Source organism: Podarcis liolepis, assembly GCF_965112155.1.
Source record: "Podarcis liolepis genome assembly, chromosome: 13".
In the NCBI taxonomy this organism is placed as follows: domain Eukaryota; kingdom Metazoa; phylum Chordata; class Lepidosauria; order Squamata; family Lacertidae; genus Podarcis; species Podarcis liolepis.
The window spans coordinates 22,414,713-22,437,105 of NC_139573.1; the positions used below are offsets into that span (position 1 = coordinate 22,414,713).

Below are 22,393 nucleotides of genomic sequence, written 5' to 3' on the forward strand. Positions count from 1 at the left end.
GTTGACATGGGGTAATGAGAGCCAGGATCCCTAGGATTCGGTCTGCTTGATGCTCATTTTGTAAGTAGCTGGTGCTGAGTTTTAATTTAAAACCACTTCCTCTTCTCTCTTTAACCTTTAATGCAGGACTTTGCAGAAGAGGATGGCACATTGCTGGTACCCAGAGATGTTCCACCTTGATACACACCTTGAGGCCTGCTGGTCTTGGCTGCATACACACCCCGCCCATCAAAAGAGTGCCAAAGAATGCTGGGAACTGTAGTTCACCCCTCACTGAGCTAAAATTCCCAGCGCCCTTATCAAAGGCCAGTTCCCAGGATTCTTGCGGGGTGGGGGGAATGTGCTCTGCATGCGCAGTGTGTCCGCAGTCATTTAAAAAACAGGCTCCAGGAGGCATTAGCCCTCCGGAGCCCGGGCCAGCGCTCCATTTTAAAAAGAAGAGGTGCGGGGGCTCAAATGTTCTGGCAGTCTGCCTCACCCACCTTTTCCCCGATTCCAGGCGCGTGTGGACGATGGCATGAAGAGAGAGAGAGATAAACTCTGCACGTGCTCAGAGGCACGCTCTCCTCACGTGTTCCGGGGCTTGAGGCCCAGCAGGAAAAAACTGGTTCTGGGCTGTGAGCTATGTCCCAAGTGAAGCCCTGGGCTGCCCAGGCTCCTCTCCCACCCGCTCGCCCCCAAACCGCACATCCTCTGGCCCCCTCCTTCCCCTCCTCTTCCCGCCCCGTCTCAGATTTCAAGGCCGCGCGCAGAGATGAGAGAGAAAGAGAGCGAGACGGCCGCAAAGAAGTCGCGCCGAGAAGAGAAGCCTCCTCCTCCTCCTCTCGGCCCTCCCCTTCGGGATGGGACGTCCCAGGGGCGGCCGCCGGTCGGGGCGGGGAGATCTGCTGGGAGTGGGGTGGGGATGGCGGGGGAGCCGCCTTCTCTTCTGCCTCCGGCTGCCAGGGGAGCGAGCTGGGGGGAACAGAGAGCGGAGGGCGGCGGCGGCGGCAGCAGCAGCAGCAGAAGCCGCCGAGCTAGGAACCGGCCCCGTCGAACAAGCGCCCAGCCGAGGGAGCTGCGGGGCTGCCGCTGCAGGTGGTTCCACCACGAGGGCGGCGGCTGCCCAGGCTCCTCTGGGGGCTGCCTGGAGCGGGTTCCGACTACTCGCCCCCCAGGAAAGCCCGGACTACCACAGGTCCGCCTGGACGTAAGCAGAGCCACAGACTATTCCTCTCGGGTTTGGTCCGCCTGCGAACTCCGGATCCGCTCTGGAGGTGGCGGGGAGAGGGCGGGGAGTAAGGATACGCTGAACACCGCCGCCTGACAGGCGCCGAGATCCCCTCCGGGATGGAAGGAACCCACCTGGTGAGCAAACCCGTCGTGGACAAGAATTGATCCACACACCATCCCTCGGGGCTCCGGAGAGACTCCAGATTTGCCTAAGGAGGGAGAAGGAGGCCGAGAAGGGATTGGTCGGAAACCGAGAGAGGCGGAGAGGGGAGGAGAGAAAGAGAGATCCACGAGCATCACTTCTGGCAAGAGATCTACCAGATCCGAGATCTTACTCGGCGGCTGAAGCGGTGAAGAGAGCTAGGAAGGGTGAGGCGGGACCCCGTCCCGTCTGACCGCCGGATCCTCACCCAGGAAGACCGGGGGAGATGAGCCACCGTGCTCGGACTCTAGTGGATTCCAGATCCTTTGGAGACAGCCGGCTCTGAACGTGGCAGATCCGGAAGGATACCAGCTAAGCTTGCGCCCCGTCGAACTGCGAGAGAAACTTCGCTTGGGACCCAAGGCGCCCTCGGACTGCTGCACTTTCAGGACAGGAGAGGACAGTTGCCGCCCCACGGTGCCCCTTGGGGACCAGCGACATGTGATCCCTAGATCCTGCGGACAGATCAACGAGATCCTCTCCGACCCACCGACTGCTTGACAGCGACTTCCCCGGAGCAGGAAGAGGAGCCGCGGGGTATCCGAGCCCCTCCGATGCAATGGCTAGTTAGCAGGCTCCACCCGCGAGATCCCAGAAAACGACTGGATCGCCAGCGTCCTTCGCCGCCATCCATGCAGAGCCTGGAAGATCCCGCCTAGATCCTCAATTAGCTGGCGCCGTGACAGTTCAGAGACACCCCTCTTGTCCCTTCCCTCCCCCAGCTGGGCTCTAGCTTGGGACCCTGGCTGTTCCTACACCCTCCAGGTGTGGGGCAGCCTGGGTGCACCGGGCAAAGGGGTGACACCGTCCAGAAATGCCCTGGGTGGTTTTTGGTCTGCTGTTGGTGCTTCTTCGAGGGTCTCGGGCTCTGCAGAGGGCAGGTGAGTGAGAACTGTGGAAGGGAAGGAGGGTCTGTGTATTTATATGTGCGTAATAGTGAGGGACAGGGAGGGGGGTATTAGAGCCAGGGTCCTCTTCTGGGGGCTGGGGGAGCAGGGAGTGGCCAAGCGTGGGGCAGGAGGGCTGGGAACCACGAAGAAAACCCAGAGGGAGCAGGGCAGGACTCGTGGGTCCCCCTTCACAGCTCTGGGACAGGTGTTGAATGTGTTAAAACTTGAAATGTATGTTGGGGGAGGCAAAACGGCCAGGACTCCTGGGTTCTCTTTAAGACTGTTTCTACTGACTTGAGAATCAGGACTCCTATATTGTCTGTCCCTTGAGGATGGGGGTCATGTGGAAGGGCAGGGAGTGGTCAGGGAGGGGGTACATGGAAGGGGGCTGCCGGTGCAAGAGTCCCATTGCCCTGGTCCTTTGGTTGGCTGGTGGGGGGGGCTGATGGCCAGAGAGAGAGAGGAGGATGGCTGGAGCTGCCGTTGTGGTTGGCAGCATTAAGCTTTCCCTTGGCCTGGTAGGACCCCTTCTGGCTCCCTCCCCCCTCTCCCTCCCCCCTCCCAGCCTCCCTTGCTTGGCCCGATGAGCCCCCAGCCTCAAAGGCACAGTTCAGCGGCCACCTGTCCCGCCTGGCCCCGACGGCAGACAGACGGAGCCCAGCCGATTTCACACACTCAGCCCCTAGACAGCTGCTGGACCCCTGCCGCAGCAGAGAGAGAGAGAGAAGAGAAAGAGAAAGTGTCTGGGACAGATCCCCACCCCTGCGGTCCAGTTCTTCACCCACACTTTCTGGCCCAGGCGGCATCTGTCTCCCCAGACGCGTTTTGGCTGCCGTCCAGGATACCTGTCAGATGGGAATCCCAAGTGGCAGGAACTGGCTCAACAGGGTTGGGCTGGGTTATAATTGGGGAGGTAGGCTGCAGTCTGCAATGCTGCTGATGCTAGGGATCTGCTGGGGTGGGGTGGGGGGGTAGGAAGGGCCCCGCCTCCCCCCAGAGCAAGGTATGCTTTCCTTTCTTCATCCTTCCCCCAACCCAACTACTTTCAAAGATATTCATCAGCTTGACAAGCTATTCCAAGATTTGGGTCATAGAATCTGGGTCATAGAATCTCAGAGGTAGAAGGGACCATGAGGGTCATCGAATTCAACCCCCTGCAATGCAGCAATATTTTGCCCAGTGTGAATCTCGAACCCACAACGTGGAGATTAAGAGTCTCATGCTTTACTGACTGAGCTCTCTCTCTCCTCTGTTCTTCATAATAGAATACTTTTGTGGGGAGGCTGTAAGCTGGATATTGTTGTTCCTTCAATGTCCCTGGCACTTTACAGAGAATGAGATGCCAGGTCTCTGCCCCAACAATCATACAGTATAAAAGAGCAGATGCAAGTGCGTCAACAGAAGGGAAGAGGGGTAATTGGATGCAAGGGACACATGGGGAAGAAAATGTGATTATTGCAGTGACGTATACTTAACTTTAGCTGCAGTAGGCAGAGTACTTGGACCAAGAGGTAATGCCAAAGGCTTGATGGAACAATAAGTTCTGTTTGTTTCCCCAAAGTGATTTTATCGATAGTAATGCAGGTAACAGGTTATGTTTTAATCGCCCCACCCCCAAAAAATAAAACCATGCCCTTTGATTTGGAGATTCATCTTTTGACACCAAAACTGATCATAATCACCCCAAACGTGTGCACATTCTGTTGTGGCACAGGCCGGGGAAGACACTCAGCGCATGCTTAGAGGTTCTTTTTCTTCTTTCAGATCACATGGGGGGGTACATTCCAGAGAGGCCGTATCTTGGAGAAGGGGTCAGCGTGGCTCAGCGACAGAGCACAAGCCTTGGCATCTTCAGTAAAATAATAATAATAATAATAATAATAATAATAATAATAATAATAATCAGGGAGCAGTGGTTGATGGGAAAAGCTCCCGGCTGAGACCCTGGGGAGCTGCTGCCTGCTTGAGTAGACAATACTGGGCTTGAGTCTGCACCCCAATCATGCATTTAAATTGCATGGCTTTCCCCAAAGAATCATGAGAACAGTAGTTTACCCTGCGCAGGACTATGACCCAGCACCCTTCACAAACTACAGTTCCCTGGGTTTTTGGGGGGAAGCCGTGTGCTTTCAGTGTGTGATGTGAAAGCAGCCTGTGTCTGAGTCTGTAAAATTACCGGTAGGCAACTCCACAGGATAAGGTCTATCAGAGAAGCCCAGCTAATATGGGGATGTTCTGGGTAGAGGACCCCAGGGACTTCACTAACTACAAACCATGAAATTTGGGATCCCGGCCTTCGGGGGTTGTAGTTAATGAAGCTGACGCCAGGGGTGCAGATGCCCCTCCTGATAGGGGGGGCGGTGGTGCAGGGAAAAGGGGGGCTGGCTACTTTCTACCCACCCAGCAGGGATCTAGATGCTGAATCTGGGCATTAATCAAAGATCAGATGGCGACCATATCTGGCATCTTTTTCTCTTTGGCACCCTTTAACAAAGGAATTTTTAAACTCCCCCCCCCCCAATCTCGACACCAGTTTCAAAGATAAACCTATACAGGGACTCAGAAGCAGAGTTGTGTACAGCCTCATGCAAGTATCTGTGGGGAGGGACACTCTGTCGCTGGAAGAGGACGTCCTGAACCTGCCCCACCTTCTGCCCCAACAATCACACGTAGGCATCCGTCACCAGAACGAAGCCGTGGCTCTTCCCTGGCGCAGCTCTGCAGTTGCTGTGCCTCTTGCCAGGTGCCGAGGGCATAGCGCAGCAATGCCCTTACCTGGATGGGCTTGGTGGGAGCTGCAGTCCAAAGCCACATGGAGGGCGCCAGGTTGGCAAAGGCTGCTGTAGGGCAAGGATCACCAATGGGGTCCTCTCCACACCAGCTGAAATTGGACAAGGCACTCTGTTCTCGCCAATACCCTAGGCTGTGGCATGTGCTTGGTTGCTGTGGTGGTTTCTCTACTTTGCAGACGTTCCCGCGGTCCCTCAAAGGTTGGCAATCCCGAGTGTCAGGCTTAGAGCAGAGAGACCTGGGTTCAAATTTCCCCACTCAGCCAAGAAGATCAATGAGTGACCTGAGGCCAAGTCATTCTCTATCTCAGCATAAGCTACACCACAGGGTTGTTGTGAGGATTAAAGGGTGGGTGGTGGTGGTAAAGGAGGACGTTGTAGGATAAAATAAGCACAAAAACAGAGGTTCCAGAGAGCATCTTTGAATGGTACATGAAGGAGGGCTCTACCCATCACAGAGTCCTATCCTTCCCCTCCCACCCTGCAAAGCAAGGCATTCTCTGCTGTATGGCAAGAATATATTTAGCAAGTGAATCTTGCCTGCATGGCAAGCAGCTGCTGTAGATTCTTTGCCGGTTGAACTTCTGCCTTTATTTTGTGCACTTGGAAAAGGCAGGACAAAATGTTGGCAACCCCTGTGGCTACAGAGCACAAAGCCCAGCTTGTTGTCTCTTTGTTCTTTTACTAGGATCAAAACCACAGTTTCTCTCCCATTTCCTTTTCAACAGGAAATGCTGGACAGTCCCTTTCAAATTCGCTTTTTTGTGTGTTTTCCCACGTTTGAGACGCTGAGCACGGAAAAAGCCAGCTGCAGTGCAGCAGACTGCCATTAGGGGGTGCTCTGGCTCAGGAGGCAGTTGAGCCTGTTCATTTCTGTTCTGTTCCCCGTTCCCCCTTTATAACAGTGGTTTTAAACCTTTCATTTTCTTGTGAGGGTGCTGTCACTGACCACTCTCCTTAAACCAAGCATGTTTCTCTCTGTGTGTGAGCACAGTCATTGCATACAGAATCAATCAATACCCCTCTGATGTTTTTTCTTAACATATTGTTGCAAAAGGAGGAGATTCATAAAAAGTGGTATAAGAAAGGTAAATTACTTTCTGCCTTTGTGGAATGTTGATGCTTTTGTAATTGTGAATACAGAACTAGGGTTAATTTATGCAGGAGTATAGAATCATTAAAAATATAGTCTTCTTTTTTAAAAAAGAAGAAGACATGTAAACTGATTGCCATCACCAAATCCTGCACTAGTTAATTATGCTCACATGTTTATCGTTGGGTGAGCTAGGATTTCTGATCCCTATTGTGTGGTTTTGAACAGGGAACCCCAGGTGTGAAGGAAGGGTAGTTGTGGAGGATTAATTCCATTACATACATCTGCCATAAGCTTTTATCAACCAGCTACTTCAGTCCTCTGGATAATTCCCATGTATGCAAACTAAGCTGATCTACTGCCTGTCATTAAGTTGGGGGAAAGAGGTGGGGAGAGGAAAAGGGGGGGAAAGCAACTTCTCAGATCCACATTGGTTAGGTTTGTTGAAATCCTTTCAAATCCTTTGAAATTCAGTTTTAGTTTTACCCACCCTGTATAAAGGGAGTCTACTGTTGCTACTTTTCTGTCTCTCATGGCTTCAGAGATGAGCTGCATTTTGTGGGCTTCCCCACCTCTTGTAGTTTGCAGAGTGCCTTAGATCTTCCCTGTTTACTCTGACCTCTGCATCCCATGGTCCTGTCGGTAGCTGACCCACATCACGGGGGAAGAGATACCTTGCGGATCAATTTCCAGTAGGGTGGAGCAGCAGAATAATTACCACACGACTAAAACTGTTTATTTTGTATCCTAGGTTAGGAAAAAAGCTCATTCCATTGTGTGCACACGATAATAACTATTATGATTATTATTTGCTTGTAAAGTGCCATCAACATGTGTAGCAGAGAAAAACGAAGGAGATGCCCCGAGGAGCATACAATCCAAAATTTGTCATAGAGGAGGCGACAGTAGGAGGGGTAGAAAAATGGAGGCAAAAGTAAACAGGGAAAGTATATCTGCTCTGTACAGTTACATGTACTTGGGCTTAGTTGCAGGAAGGGATAGGAACTAAGGGGCAGTGAGAATTGTCAGGACAGGACTTTGGGGGCAAGGCAAGCAGGAGTGCCCCCAAACAGAGCAGAGCTGGCTTACCGTCATTTGAAGTGGGGCATTGCCAGTGGTGGCTGGTGCCCATTGGAACTGGTGGGTCAGAAGGCAACTGGCAGTAGGTGGAGCCAGGACTGCAGGCCCATTGGCATGCGTTTGCATAAATCAGGGATGGAGCAGGAGATCTTGGGCCTAGTGCTAAAGACCCATAGCTTGGGCACCCTTGGCCATCTGGAATGCCCCTATTTTGGAGTAAGTGAAGCAATGCACATTACCATCAAAAGAGGTTGGCTTAATGGTCTTCCATCAAAGAAAAGGTGGGTTTTGAAGAAGGATTTGAAGGAACAGGGGTAGCATCCGAAAGATGCATTGGGTGGCAGTTTCAGGCATGAGGGGCAGCAAGGGAGAAAGGCTCCAGCCTGCAGGACCAGCGGTCAAGGATAAGGGGAGCAACATCTGGGGGAATCACAGTTTCCCCATTCCTACGCTGGGACAAGGGAGAAAGTCGATTCAGTTTGCATCTCAAGGCAGTCATTTGCACAATTCAAAACAATGTGTGAACTGAAGGAAGCAACCCTCCCTAAATTTGCGCTTTTCCAAAGTTGGCAGTGCAGCTTTCCAGGCAAGTGCTGTGTACAAAAATGCACATGCTAGCATAAAGGGTACATAAGTGTGCACATGTTAGGGAAAAGAACATACAAAAAATGCATTTTATCAGGGAGAATTGCTTTGCAACAATGTACGTACATACTAGGCAAAATGGCATATAAACAAGTTGCACTAAAATGCTCGTGAATGTTCACGAGGACTTAAAAAAAATGTAATTGTGAACTGATGTGGAGATATGGAGAAATGAATATAAGTTAAGGAAAATGAGAAATGAGAAAAGCCAAAACGGGCAGTTTCACCCATCCCTATCCTACACTAAGGCAGATTTTGCATTATGCTTTTAAGAGTTATTTTTAACCATAACAGCAAACACCTCCCATTTAGATCACTAGAGGACAACCTATTGCAAAAGTAAATTAACGTAGCATGCAGAACAGGAATTTCAGCAATGCAACAGATGCATTCAGGCAACAGCCCTTGGTTGGAGAATTGGCTTTTATTTATAACTCGCCATTCCGCCAAGGAACGCTCCCCTTGTCCCGTTTTATCTTCACAGCAGGCTTATGAAGCAGGCTACTGGCTGAGAGAGATTGATGAGCCCTGAGAACTTCATAGCTGAGGGGGGACTTGAAGCTGGTCTCTCCCCAGTCCTAGGTTGCCAGTCTAACCACTGCACCAAATGATCATATTCCTGTTCTCTTCTGTGAAATGTTAGAGAGTATTCTGTCTGTTGCATCCATTTATTAACTGACCAGGAACGAGACCTTGGGATCGTAGTGGATAGCTCCATGAAAATGTTGCCCCAATATGTGGCAGCTGTGTGGTGCCAACAGGGCAGGACTGTGGGGCAGAGGTCCAGAACCCCACACACAGTAGAAGGAGCAGCCCCACCCCCAAGTGCAGCAGGGGTGGGGCTTGCTGAATTTCGAAACAAGGGGGAAAGCCGTAACTCAGAGCATCAGCTTTTCATGAGGAAGGTCCCAGGTTCGATCCCGGCATCTCCAGGGAAGGCTGGCACAGACCCACACCCGAAAACCCTGGAGAGCTGCTGCCAGTCCGTGTTGGCACTATGGAGCTAGATGGGCCAATGGTCAGACTCGGTATAAGGCAGCTTCCTTTGTTCCACAGCTGTGGCTGATGTGGCAGACCTGCCATCCCAAAACTGCCATCCCAACTTGTACCGGGCTGGCACTGGAGCAGGGCAGGGCAAGGTGGGGGCTGTGAGGACCGCCCTGCCCTGGCCCAGTGCCGTAGGGACAGCAATGTTGACAGCACAGCTTTTTGTCTCTGCCCTGCAATTTTGTCCGCTACTGGTAATACACACCTAAAGGGAGAGGGGGATGAGACCGTTTTAAATAAGCGAAATAAAACACATGGCCATCTAGAGAGCTGCCCCACCCCCTAAAGACTATTAAGTCCGGAGTGTGAAATGACCCACTGTGCACCCCATCCCTGTCTCCAGTTTCCTTCCCCTCCTACACACCCTCTGCTGACACCTCCACATTTCCGTGCATCCCGAAAGCGGAGGTGGGACTCGCATTTCAGGGGCATATCCGGTGCTCTGGCCGTTCTGCCGCACCAAGATCCCCCAGACGACCTCTTTACTGAGTATTCCTCCAGATTTGTCTGTGGGGAGGTTATACATCGGAGAACATCCCTCCGGATTAGTTTGCACAGAGCTCATGTATAACTTCCCATCAATCGATCATTATCCCACCCTTTTCTTTGTCACTTTCCTTACTGCAGAGTATGTTTTAAAAAGTGGAATGATGTGGATTTGTTGCACCAGAACTCTTCAGTTGTGCCAATCTTAGTTTCTGGTATGTGATTGAATCTGTCCTGCAAAAGAGTGACATTTGGGAGGTGGCAGCTGTCTCTCTTTGGGGCTTTTATTAACGATCTGCCTCACATCCATGTCACTGAGTTTCCTCATCATCAGGGCACTCAAAAGGGCATTAAACAAGTCCTGCTGGATCAGATCCATGGTCCCTCTTCCCTCACTGGTCAGTCATGCCTCTGGGAAGCCCAAAAGCAGGGCACGGGAGCGCAAAAGCCATCTCCCTTGTTGTCGTCTTCCAGCTAGTGGTATTCAGTGGTATACTGTTTCTGCCCATGGAAGTTCCATGTAGCCATCATGGTTACTAGACAGGGATAGACTTATTTCTCCTGAGGGCCCAGCTAGATGTGACAGCAGGAGGGCAGCTGGCAGAAGGAGGTGGCTGCCTCAGGCGGTAGATGTGGAGGGGTGTCAAACAGCGATGGCAGCTCCCCTAAGCTTGCTAACTGCTGCCCTCAGGTGCGAGGGAGAGAGCTTCCCAGTTGCGAGACCTGAAGTGAAATTCTGCTGTCAAAACTGTCAGCCTGCTTGGATTCTGGGGTGGGGAGAGAGGGGCACCTTCTTTGCCTCAGGAAGCAAAATGTCTTGGACCGGCCCCATCATGCTTTCCCTCTCGCACTTGGTTGCTGCAGCCATTCTATCCCCCTTTCCCAGCTTGCTTCCAGTGTTGCAGCTAAGAAGACAGAAATGTATTTGGAGCCACTGACTGAGGTAGCGGTAAGCTGAGGGGAGGGGTCCACACTGCAGCTCATCTCTGTCTCTCTCCCATGTGTAAGGCAGAGTACACACCATACGTAGAAAGCGCACTACTTACCCCAAAGCATCCAGAAAACTGCAGATCATTGAGAGTGCTGGGAACTGTAGCACCGTGAGGGGTAAACTACAGTTCCCAGAGTTCTCCGACAGAAGCAGTGCGCTTTATAAACATGATGTGCACACAGCCTGGCCTCCCTTTTCATGTGTGAGCTGTACATACATGTGCACGATGGCTCCCTCACAGCCGGCCTAGTCTGAAACATCCCAAAGGCCCCTCCACCTTATGGAGGAAGATTGGTAAGGGAAAGGTAAGCTGCCTTCCGAAGAAACCTCCCTGGTTTTCTCACGCAAGGGCAAATGTCCAAGGAGCTCCAGGATCCCTGGAGTGGGGAGGAGAGAGCATATGCGTGCACACATGCGCTCATGCTCACACGCCAGTTCCTAAAGGTGTGAAAGCGCCCTCGGCATCTACTTATTTATATATTTATTGAAAGAAAGGCATTGCAAGTACTCTGGGAATTCTCCTCTGCCCCCTTCCCTATTGCTTCGCCGCGACAGGCTGTTGGCCTTTGGACAGCTGCAACAGCTCCCCAACAGGAGGAAGTTCTCCACAATGGTACCGAAATAGCTAATCCCACGTTTGTCGGAACAGGGCTATTTTTCTCCCCACCCCCCGGTGTGCGTTCCATTGCGTTTCTTCCGCAATCCCAGGGCTCAAGAGAACAGAGAGCCCTGAGCCATTTGTCCCTCTGATGTCCCCCCCCCTTCTGATCTCCAAGGCCACCTCACATTCATGCCCCCCCAACCCGCCCCGGTCCCCAATTCCACACTCCCCCCACCCCATCCCCGCCGCTAGGCCCAAGCAGCCTGTAGCGTCGAAGGGCCCAGCTGCCAACACTCACCACCTGTTAGACATCCAGGCTCCAGGCCTCTGTAGGCTTCTACGTCCGTCCGTCCCCACCAAGAGATCTCCCCCCACCCCGCAATCCCTACACCCCCTACCCGCCCACCCTTTTTTGCTTTATATCAACCACCTGTTTATTATGTTCCCAGCTATTTCCATCCCCGGCAACAGGTGGGGCCTGTCCCCCGGGGCTTCTGTCTGCTGGACTGGAAAGGCGTCTGGTTACACCACCGAGAGGCTTCAGGCTTGGAGGCGGGGGGGGGGGCAGTGGCAGGGAAGGCGAAGCGAGGCTCCTGGGCCTATTCCCAGCTGTGGAAGGACATTAATATGTCTGGGATAGAACAAGGCCGGCTAGGAGCCAGGACTCCTGGGTTCCCAGGGAGGGACAGGGCCCAGAGCGGGCGGTTCTCTTCGCCAGTTCGGATTACGGGCTTCCTTGCGTGGGGCACCTGAAGAACGCAGCCTGGCACTCGGCGTTATTTTGTTGGGAAGAAGGCTGGCCGCATCTGTGCCTATTGTCCTTTTTGAAATGGTGCATGTGTGTGTAGTGTAATCAGGATTCTGCGTCAAGAAAAATATGCATTCTGCAACCTGGATTGCTTGCTGAGATTTGCTTCTGCTCTTCATGGGGAGGAGCAAGCAGGTAGGCAAGTCTCCCCTGTTGATTCCTGGACATGCCATGCTCTTATCCTCCAAATTAAACTTCTCTGGGTTCTCTGCATTCCCAGCACACACAAACAACAGACCCCAATTCCCACAGCAAGAAAGGCACTCCTGAATTTTCACACGGCCCCACCTTTCTGCTTCCTGATCCAGTATCTGTGCCTTCTTCAGACTGGTCTATGTCTGCAGTGGAAGGAGGTGGCAGAAACCTGAGGTGGTCAAATAAGGGGCTGTACCCCATCAGGCTGCAGGTGAAGAATCAAACTTTGGGATGTTCCTGCACACAGCGAAAAACCAACCAACAGCAGAGCAGATATTGGGCTGTGCCAGAATTTTTCTCCTTGATGTCCTAGATTTTCCTTGCAAGGTGTTACATGGTCTGTTTGTTTTTTGCAGGAGCCTTTATTGACGCAGGACAGACCAAGATGTTTATCCCAGATGATAGGTTGCAGTTAGTCATGCCAGTGCAGGGGAAGAACTTTGCCCATGCTCAGAAGCACCCTGGCCCTCATTGTTACTATGCATTGCATGCTCTGGAGCTGACCTCACTATGGAAACACGTTCCCTGAGGCAGTTGCTGGTGATTTGAGAGCAGTGCTGGAACCCATTCCCCCCCCCAGACTAAAAGTCCAGAGGGACCCACTGCTGACCTTGCTGGAGGTCAAAGAGCTGGATTGGAGGGGGGAGTCCTGTCCACTCCCCCCCTTGTGCTTTGCCTGCACTTGACTGTCTTGGCATGGCAGATTAAATGCGCCTTTGAACTCTTTGATCTTCCTCCATTCCCCTCCCCCAATATAAGATCTAAAAGGGTCTCCTGTGTTTCTTTTGCCTGCAGCCAAGGCTCACACGACACCCTCCACACCGATTCCCTTTGAATCTTCAAAGCCTCTGCATGCTTTAACTGATTACACATTTAGCATCTCTAATCTCCTCTTGGCCCCCACCCGGGAGGCAGCCTTGGGACATGTCCCTCTTCTTTCAAGCTTGTCTTGTCACGCTTGCTCTGATGTTCCTCCAGCTCCACATTTCAGAGATTTGGGGGTGGGGTGGGGGTGGAAAGGAGGGGCAACTGGAGGTCTCTGGTGAACTGCCAGGGAAGACGAGAGCCCCTCGTCTTGGGCCCTTGGTCGCCCTGCACTCTTAGGCCCAAGCAGCCCTCGAATTGTAGGAGGAGAGGTAGGGTGGCCCAGGGGCACCACCAGGAGAATGACAAAGGGGGGGGGGTCTCCAAACGCAGTAAGGCTCACCTGCCATATTTTGAAACAAGCGAAGGAATACGGAATATTCATTGCCATCTCACTTAGTTCCCCCTCCACCAGAGTCTAAAATTACCTAACTGCAACTCTGGGTACGGGTGAGGGTGTATGAAATCCACAAGCTTCAGTCTCTGACTTGCCTGAATTTTATTTGTATTGTGTTGCCCTGTACATTTCTAAAAACAGTACCTAAATGGTATGTGTCATAAAAGGTAAGGGGGCTGGAAGCCGGCCCTTCTCTCCCTCCCGCCAGTAATTTGACCACTGGGTTGCTCAGGTTATTAGAACATCTCTAAACATTAGGCGCAAGAAACTGTGTTTTCCCACCCTGCTAACAACCGTGTTTCCCAGTGGAATTCACAGCCACCAGATATCAGAATCATAGAGTTGGAAGGGACCATGAGGGTCATATAGTCCAACCCCTGCAATGCAGGAATCTTTTGCCCAACGTGGGGCTCAAACTCACAATCTTGAGATTAAGAGTCTTACACTCCACCAACTGAGATTTGTTGGTCTCTGATAGTATGAAAACTATCATCTGGTGACTCAGTAGGTTTTTTCAGGAAGCTGCTGCTCCCCATTAATCTTGAATCCGCAGACCAGATTGACAATGTGCATTTAGAGCACATCTAATGCACATTTGAGGCACACAGCTGCCCCCCCAAAAGAATTCTGGGAACTGTAGCGTATTAAGGGTGCTGAAAATCGTAGCTCTGTGAGGAAGGAAACTACAATTCTCAGGATGAAGGGGGGGGAGTAATATGTTTTAAATATGCACTGAATGTGTTCTAAATGTGGGTCAGGTCTTTTCCTTCAGAGGGGGCAGGAATAGCACCAGAATGCTTGACTTTTTTCAAAGCTGGTGAAACTGGCAAGGTTTCCTTCCCAGCCTTATCAGTTCTGCAGGGGCATGGGAGCAGCGGAAAGGGAGGACAGATTGCCTGAAGAAGCCGGATTCTTTATATCAGTCAACCAAGAGACACTTCCCAATGAGGGAGGACAGGTTAAAAGACAAGAAAAGCCATTCCCCCAATGTGTGGAGGGCAGGGAGGAAGTGGTGGGCGGGAGACTGAAATACACTTCTGATCAACTGCATCCTTTGAGAGGTGTCATGAAACCAACAAGGAGGTTTAAATGGGTGTGGAAATACCCCAGCAATCCCAAAATCCAATACAGGTGTATTTAAAATAGAATTTCAACATTCACTTACAAATAGTATGCAAAAGAGGCTCAAAAGGGCTTTAAAGGCTGCAATATTAAGGCTCTATTTATTGTGGGTGTATGTAGCAATGGGACGCGGGTGGCGCTGTGGGTTAAACCACAGAGCCTAGGACTTGCCGATCAGAAGGTCAGCGGTTGGAATCCCCGCGACGGGTGAGCTCCCGTTGCTCGGTCCCTGCTCCTGCAGTTCAAAAGCACGTCAAAGTGCAAGTAGATAAATAGGTACCGCTCCGGCGGGAAGATAAACGGCGTTTCCGTGCGCTGCTCTGGTTCTCCAGAAGCGGCTTAGTCATGCTGGCCACATGACCCGGAAGCTGTACGCCGGTTCCCTCGGCCAATAAAGCGAGATGAGCACCACAACCCCAGAATTGGTCACGACTGGACCTAATGGTCAGGGGTCATTAGTGTATTAGTAATGTGTTGGAAGTGGATTTATACTGGACCGTCCACACATCATCCCTCTTTCTCAGTTGTCCTGTGATGCTTCCCCAATGCGCCCGCGTTCATGCTTCCAGATTTTAACTCTACCCATTGCATGCTTGGCATTTTGCCCATTGCCAATCTCCACTCCCCCTTCTGCCCGGACAGCACAAATAAGTTGCGCTGTGCCACCATACTTCCTTTCATCTGCTTTTACAGACTGCATGTTTCAGCTGTGAATTCCTGTGCAAAACCGTGTTAGTTTGCAGGGGGAGGAAACCACAGAAGTGTCACTGTATGTGGCATCAATAGGACGTACGTGGAAGTACAAGCTCCTGTGGCTCTGACCCCTCCTTGCTGCCATACTTTGTTTTAAAGTTTTTATCTTCAGGCTGTGATTGCTACGCTAACCATTAGCTCGTTTCCATTAAAAAATAGTAAAAAATCCTCCACAGGAATGGTGATTAAAGAAGCAAATTTAATTTAGCGCCTTGAAGGACTCCCCCCAAAAATAATTGGAACATTTGTGGTATAACGAATTACAGGATTTCAGCCGGAAGCTTTAAATATGCAGTTAGTGTTTTTTATTATTGAACCTGCCTTGGGAACTTAGGGTGAAGGGCAGGTAACAAGCAAACAAACAAATGAACATTTCTGAGTGGGCACAGAGCACCTTTTCCTCACAATTCATCTGTCAAATCCGGCCTTTGCCAATTACGAGTCATGCCTTCCAACTTTAGAGCATGGGCTTGGATCCTCTGAGATCCAGGAATCTCCCCCTCTCTCTTTTGCTGTTAGAAGTGAAGCGCTAAAAGTCAGGACCTGTGAGGTCTAAAGGATCTGGGGCAAGGCAATGGCTAACAGCAGAATCCTTAGGAAATTATCCCCGCTGATTTCAACGAGCCTTTCTTCTGCTTCAGTATGCATGGATTGTGAGAGTGTGAGTTTTCATCAAGGCATGCCATGATTCAAACCTGTCAAGTACGTTTTTACAACTGCTGAATTATGTCGCACTGGTTACCATGCCAGTTCTGCAGACTGAAGCAATTGAATGGGCCCATCTGGGACAAGGAGATCCTGCAAGTAAACTAGTCCCAAGCCATGGAGGTCTTTATGTACTAATAGTAACACCTTGAATTTGGCACAGTAACCAACCAGCCACCAGTGCCCACCTCTGAACAGAGGGGTTGTCTCCTGAGAAGGTCTCACCCCGTCAGTAACTGTGTTGCAGCATTCTGCACTAACTTCAGTGTCTGCTCTGCGCCAAGTGCAAGGGAAGCCCCACACAGAGTGCATTGCAGTAATCCAGTTCTGAAAATTCCAGGGCCTGAACTATTGTGGTTAAGCTGGTATAGGGTGGATGGAGACCCAGGTTTATATCCCCTCTTAGCCCTAAATCCTACTAGGTGATCTGGATCCAGCCACCATTTCTCAGCATTCCCTACTTCACAGGGTTGTTGGAAGGATAAAGTGTATGCATTTGCAACTGAGCGACTCGGGAGAAGAGTGGGATTTTAAGAAATGCAATATGTAGATATATATATTGATATTGTCACCTCTTTGGGATGCCAGAGAGAAAGCAAGAGTGTGCAACGAGAAGATTCGTCTCGCTGACCAGTCCTCCCTTCTTCTCTCCTTGCCTGCAGAGCTGTCTGAATGTTTTATGGTGAATGGGGCCGATTACCGGGGGACACAGAACAGGACCTCTCCCGGGAGCACGGGGCGGCCCTGCCTCTACTGGAACCAGACGCGAGAGCATGCCTACAACACCGCCAAGTACCCCAATGGCGAATGGGGCCTGGGCAGCCACAACTATTGTCGCAACCCGGACGGGGACGTACAGCCCTGGTGCTACATCTCGGAGAACGAGGAAGGCATCTACTGGAAGTATTGTGACATCCCAACCTGCCACAGTGAGTACAGGAGGCCTGGGTAGACTGTGTGTGTGTGTGTGTGTGTGTGTGTGTGTGAGAGAGAGAGAGAGAGAGAGAGATGGACTGGCTGAGTGCAGAAGAGTGGTGGGAGGCACCAGTTGGGGAACCCCCAAAGGAACCTCTAGGAAAAGAAGGCTCAGAGCCAAGGGATTGGTGGTGGGATGGCGATGAGGGAGAAGAGGGAGCAGGCTGGGAGGTGGTGGTGTCGGAAGCTGAAGAGGCAACAGGATTTAGTGAGCAGGAAGAGACTCTGGAAGAAGGCAGTCCAGAATTAGAGGCAGAAGCAGAGGCTGGAGAGAAAGGGGCCAAGAGGCAGAGATGAGTCAGGCTGGTGAAGAAGCCGGGGGTCTCCCCCTCCTGCTGAAACCAGCTCCCCACCCCCCAGTCTCCCAAAACACACAGAAGAGAGTGGAGAGACAAGACGAAGGAGTCTAATGGAATGGCTGACCCAGGCTCGTACAGAGCTTGTCTTGTTAGAATAACGTTATAAACCCCAGTTAGCTTAGCCCTCTGAGGCTTGGGGCAAGTGTATCCTCCTGCCCCCCACCTTGCACGAGCCTGGGTTGACTCTCCAGGTGACAGCCGAAGGGCAGGAGGCCTAAGGGAACTGGTCTGTCGCAACACTTGCAAAAGCCTTAAGGCAGACAGACAGCTTTGTTTCCAATCAGTGCATGCCCCGTAACTTCATGGTGAAATTCTGTAACTTTTTATACAAGTGTTCCAGGGGGGGGGGGGTGTTGGGGTTTTCGCTCTCTTGCCCTTCCAGACAACAAAAACACAATCACTTTGTCCTCCTCTCCAGTGCCAGGTTACGTCGGCTGCTTCTTAGATTCTGGGACCCCACCGGCCCTGAGTGGGAGCAGCGGCACCTCCACCAAGCTTACAGTGCAAGTCTGCCTCAGCTTCTGCCGCAAGCGGGGCTATAAGGTAAAGCTCTTTGTCAACCATGGGCATCTCACCTCACCTGGCCTGCCTAATAGCATCTTCAGGCTTATGGCCTGGTCTGATGTCGCAACTCTGCTGGAGTTAAGCAGATCTCGGCCTAGTCAATGTGTGTCTTGGAGACTAGGAGTGAATCCGGTGTACACCAACTTGGAGTTCCATGGTAGAAAGCCTGGGATATAAATTATGGGGTGTACTGAAGTAAGTTGTATTCACATTGGCCCCCTTAAAACTAACAAACCTATATTAATCAGGCCTATTCATTTCAGTGGGTATATCCTGAGTAGAACCAGTGCTTTTTTTCTGGGGGGCGGGGCACAGTGGTACGCACGCCACTAAACATTTTGTGAATCTTTGTACTTTTGTCCATTTACTGTATTTATTTTTCCCGATTTGAACTATAAAATGGTGATTTTCTTGAGTCAAAATGAGAGTACCCCTAAACAATATTTGAGGGGAAAAAGCACTGAGTAGGGCAAATACTGGGCACAACCCCAAATAAGCATCAACCCTACAGAAAAAGGCTTAGGGTTGTGTTCAACTAAGTCTTATTCATAACAGACCCATAGAAACAAAAAATGAGTGCAAAGGCACTTGGGATGACTGGCCAGTACTTCAACACTTGAGGTGTTGTTGTCGCTATTGCATTTGTTATTTTAGTTACCCAGTCTCAAAAATTCAGATATAGGCCTGCAAGCATCAACTGGCCATTGCCTGTGATGTGGATGGTGGTGAAGCTGCCACATGTTCAAGTCATTGTGTGACTTTTCTTTATAAAATTTAATTTCAGCTGTGATGCATTTTTAAGCTCTACACGAGGTTGAACGTGCTTTCCTGCTCTGCAACTCCAGCCCTAGAGCGTTAGCCGGTCTTTTTAACAAAATGTTGATGAAGTTGCTGCTTTAAAATTCGCCCCAAAGCTTAAAAGAAATATCAGCCCCAATCTGTTGCTTCATTCCCTTTGGTTATCAGATGACACTGTGTTTTTCTAGAAGGGAGATTTACAGAGACACCCCTGCCACTTATAAGAACATAAGAAGAGCCTGCTGGATCAGGCCAATCAGCCATTTAGTCCAGCATCCTGTTCTCATAGTGGCCACCAGATCCCTCTAGGATCTTGTGATTTCTAGCAACTGGTATTCAGAAGCATTACTGCCTCTGATTGTGGAGGCAGAGCATCATGGCAAGTAGCCACTGATAGTGTTGCTCTCCATGGATTTGTCCAATCCTTTTTCAAAGCCATTGCATGGTGTGTACACTTGGTTTGGCCTCTGGCAAGCAGGTTTGGTAGTCTTTGTGTTATTCCGCAAACCTGCAGCACCTATTTGGGACAAAATAAATCTCTGCGTGTGCCAGAAGATACGACGCTTCGCTGAAACCACTTTTATCTTCCTTAAAGCCACCTCAGCTAGGGGAAAAAAGGCCACCTTAAGCTGATGGAATATGTGCACCTTGCGGACTTAACATATAGAATAAGAGAACAAGAAGAACATACCGTACGTTTAGAGAAGATTGGGAAATGTTTTTTGAATATATGGGGGAAATTGTGTACACCTGAAAACGTTGGCAGCATTGAGATAAATTCAACAGTGTAAATACGTTTTGTTGGATGTAATAATGGAATACTGAATGGTTTTGTTTATGTAAAATATGCAGGGATTTATTGTTGTAACGTGGGGTTTGTGATTTCAGCTCTCTTGACATAATATGCTGGAGACAGTTCTCTAGTAACACTTCTTTATTAACGCAAACAAGACTGAGACCTGAGGAGGGGAAGCTACATTTATAGGGACAGGGGACTAGCTAAAAAGGATACATTTTGGAGGGAACAATATCAGGCAATCACAGTCCTGCCTTTTGGAGGAAACCAATAAGACAGAGGATCCAAATACAGCAGCTTAAATGAACCAATAGTAGCTGTACCCTCTGAAACCAAAAGGCAGTTACTTTACCCTAATGCAAATACAGACAATAATAATACAGATATAAAATCCTTTGACTCAATACACAACATTTATGATATACAAAATGAACCATGGAAAGAGAATAAAGGGAGTCATTGATATTTTAAGGATGTTTAAATGAGTATTCTAAATTGTAAAACAGAAAAATTATCTAAAAAAGAAAAACAAAGTTCACCTCAGCTTCACTTTCTCTGTACTGGGGCCGTTTATTGGTGTCATTGAGGTTGCAAGTCAGATCGTATTTTTCTGGGTGTACGTCCCACTGAACCCAGTTGGGATTGCTTTTGAGTGCACATGTATGGGATTGTGCTGTTAGCCATGCAACGAACAAACAGCATCGGCAGGTTATGGGATGTGATCTGCACCCTGCTTCCCCTCCCATGTACATGCTTTTTTAATCACCTTTCTCTTTCTCCTCTGCAGTTTGCTGGCGTAGAGGCTGGTTATGCCTGTTTCTGTGGCCACGAAGGGGATGTCCGACGTAGCCAGCCAGTGAGTGCCGTGGAATGCGACCAAGTCTGCTTTGGCAAGTCCAGCGAGTTGTGTGGAGGAGATGGCCGCATTGGCATATACAATGGTAAGTGTGAGGACGCAGGAGGCTTATCACAGATCAAAGGTTTTTTAATCCAAAAGATGTACGCGCATCTGCTGTGCATGCCTGATGACAAATGTTTTTATGCACAGAGGTAGAGAGAAGTGTTTTTCTCTGTTTCCCATTGAGGGGGAATTTAGAGGACACCCAGGGAAATCCATGGGAAGCAGGGCAGCCCAAAATTAAGGCTGCAGTCCTCCATACACTTACAGGCAATGACCAATCGATGCACGCCCAATTGATGCATGACCGTGCATACGTGCAGTGTGCCAAACCCAGAAGTGGCTTTTAAAATGGCCCTAAGAGAGCCCAGAAAGGGCGAAAAGCAGTGCCTAGCAATCCCACAAGCCTTTGCAAGTTCAATCCCAGGAGCCCTTGCACCGGCCGTTAAGACCTGTGCGGAAGTGGAGTTTGAACAAGGGGAGCGATTGTGCTGGAGTTCGGCATCTGGTAAGTTGCCACTGGTTTTTTAAAGGGCTTTTCAAGGATTTCCCATGCATCTTGCCCCAACAGAGGGTGCTAAAATTTCATGACTGTGAAAGAGAGCATCCTGATTGGAAATAGACAGGACACTTCATGGAAGGACTTTTTAAGTATTTCAGTTTAGAAAAGGGAATCTTTCCCGGGCCTTCTCCAAAGCAGATCTTGTTTTGCTCCCATCCTTCCAGTCTCACGTTCTCTGGACATCTGGATTGAATTTATTTATTTATTTCTAACCAATGTTGGTTTTTGAGAAATTTTTCATTTTCCTGTTTTCCAGACACAGTTGAGTTGTTTTCTTTCCCCAGTTTTGACTCTCAGGGATGTCAAAGTGCAGTGTATACGCTTAACAGTTGAGTTTTGTTTTTTGTTTTGTTTTTAAATGTTTTTTGACAACAAATATAATGCTTTTTGGGTACCACTCACATTGTCCCAGTATTTTTTACAACAGCCCTCTACTGTACAATGCCTGAATGATATTATTACAGCATGTGAATCATTTTATTATTATTATTATTATTATTATTATTATTATTATTATTATTATTATTTTATCTACCACTTAATTACAATTATCTCTAAGTGGTGTACAGCAAGCTGAGCAAATACAACAGAGATAAAAAGCTAACTCTAAGATCAAAAATGACTTTTAATGACTGCTGAAATAGAAATCCTTCAGTAGGCGCCAGACGTTCAACAGGGAGGGGGCATGTCTGATCTCACTTGGAAGTGAGTTCCACAAAATGATGCCCACAACCCTGAATGCATGGCTCCTTGCAGACACAAGCCACGCATCTGAGCTGTGGGGAACCGTGGTGATTCCCCTGTAGACCTCAGGGATCAGGCACAGGTATAAATGATCAAGCGGTCCTTAAGGTATATCGAATACAGGGGGATTCTCACTTACGCATGGGGTTCCATTCCTGACTGCTGTACATGTCACTGGGACGCATGTGAGTGGTGATTAGCCTGCCCCACTCTGCCCTTACCCCCATTCTGCCCCTTTTCAGTGCCGAAAATAGCACACATGTTAGCAGGAGCGTGTGTGCTGATCACGTATGAGTGTGTACTGTTATTGTAGACTGTTATAGTATACTGTAATTGTTTGGTACACTTGGGTCATCCCATTTGCCATCTAAAAAAAATGATAATAGTTTGTTTTTGTGTTTATTTATTACGTTTTAAAAATCTCTTCCTTTATCTTCACAACAACCTTGCAAAGCTGAGCGATCAGGAATAGTCTAAGGTGACCCAGGTCACTCAATACGTTTTGTGAATGAGTGAGGATTATAGTCTTGCCACTACACTGTTTATCTCTCTTATTGGTTGTTGTTGTTTTTTAAAGGGTGAGTTTGTGTCTCTTGCCATGATTGCAAACAACGGAGGTACACTTCTTTTTTAATTTAAAAGTATACTTCATTATTATACCCGGAAAGGTCCTCCCCCACTTTTAGAGTACCTCCAATTAAAACTTAACAATTAAGGAGTCGTACCTGCTGTGTCTCTGAGTGATTCACTGTTCTGGGCATGGGCATTTTCTTCAGTGGCAGGTCATTGCACAGTATCTCTACATTAGAGGCAAATG

The 22,393-nt window shown here is 49.6% G+C and overlaps 1 protein-coding gene and 1 long non-coding RNA gene across 2 annotated transcripts in view; one reads left to right on the plus strand and one right to left on the minus strand.

Moving 5' to 3' along the window:
- Positions 1-839: 839 nt before the first annotated feature.
- The window catches only part of KREMEN2 (kringle containing transmembrane protein 2), a 30,729-nt gene continuing 9,175 nt past the window's right edge, over positions 840-22,393 (plus strand). The window contains exons 1-4 of the mRNA XM_083473400.1: positions 840-2,295; positions 16,543-16,809; positions 17,633-17,757; positions 20,160-20,313. Coding sequence (XP_083329526.1) covers positions 2,229-2,295; positions 16,543-16,809; positions 17,633-17,757; positions 20,160-20,313 — 613 coding nt within the window. The 5' untranslated portion in view covers positions 840-2,228. The remainder of the gene's footprint in view (positions 2,296-16,542; positions 16,810-17,632; positions 17,758-20,159; positions 20,314-22,393) is intronic.
- Positions 7,889-11,534, minus strand: LOC310692455. The gene is made up of 2 exons (XR_014518826.1): positions 11,467-11,534; positions 7,889-10,167 (listed from the first exon to the last, which is right to left on the minus strand). It is a non-coding gene; the product is annotated as an uncharacterized lncRNA (long non-coding RNA).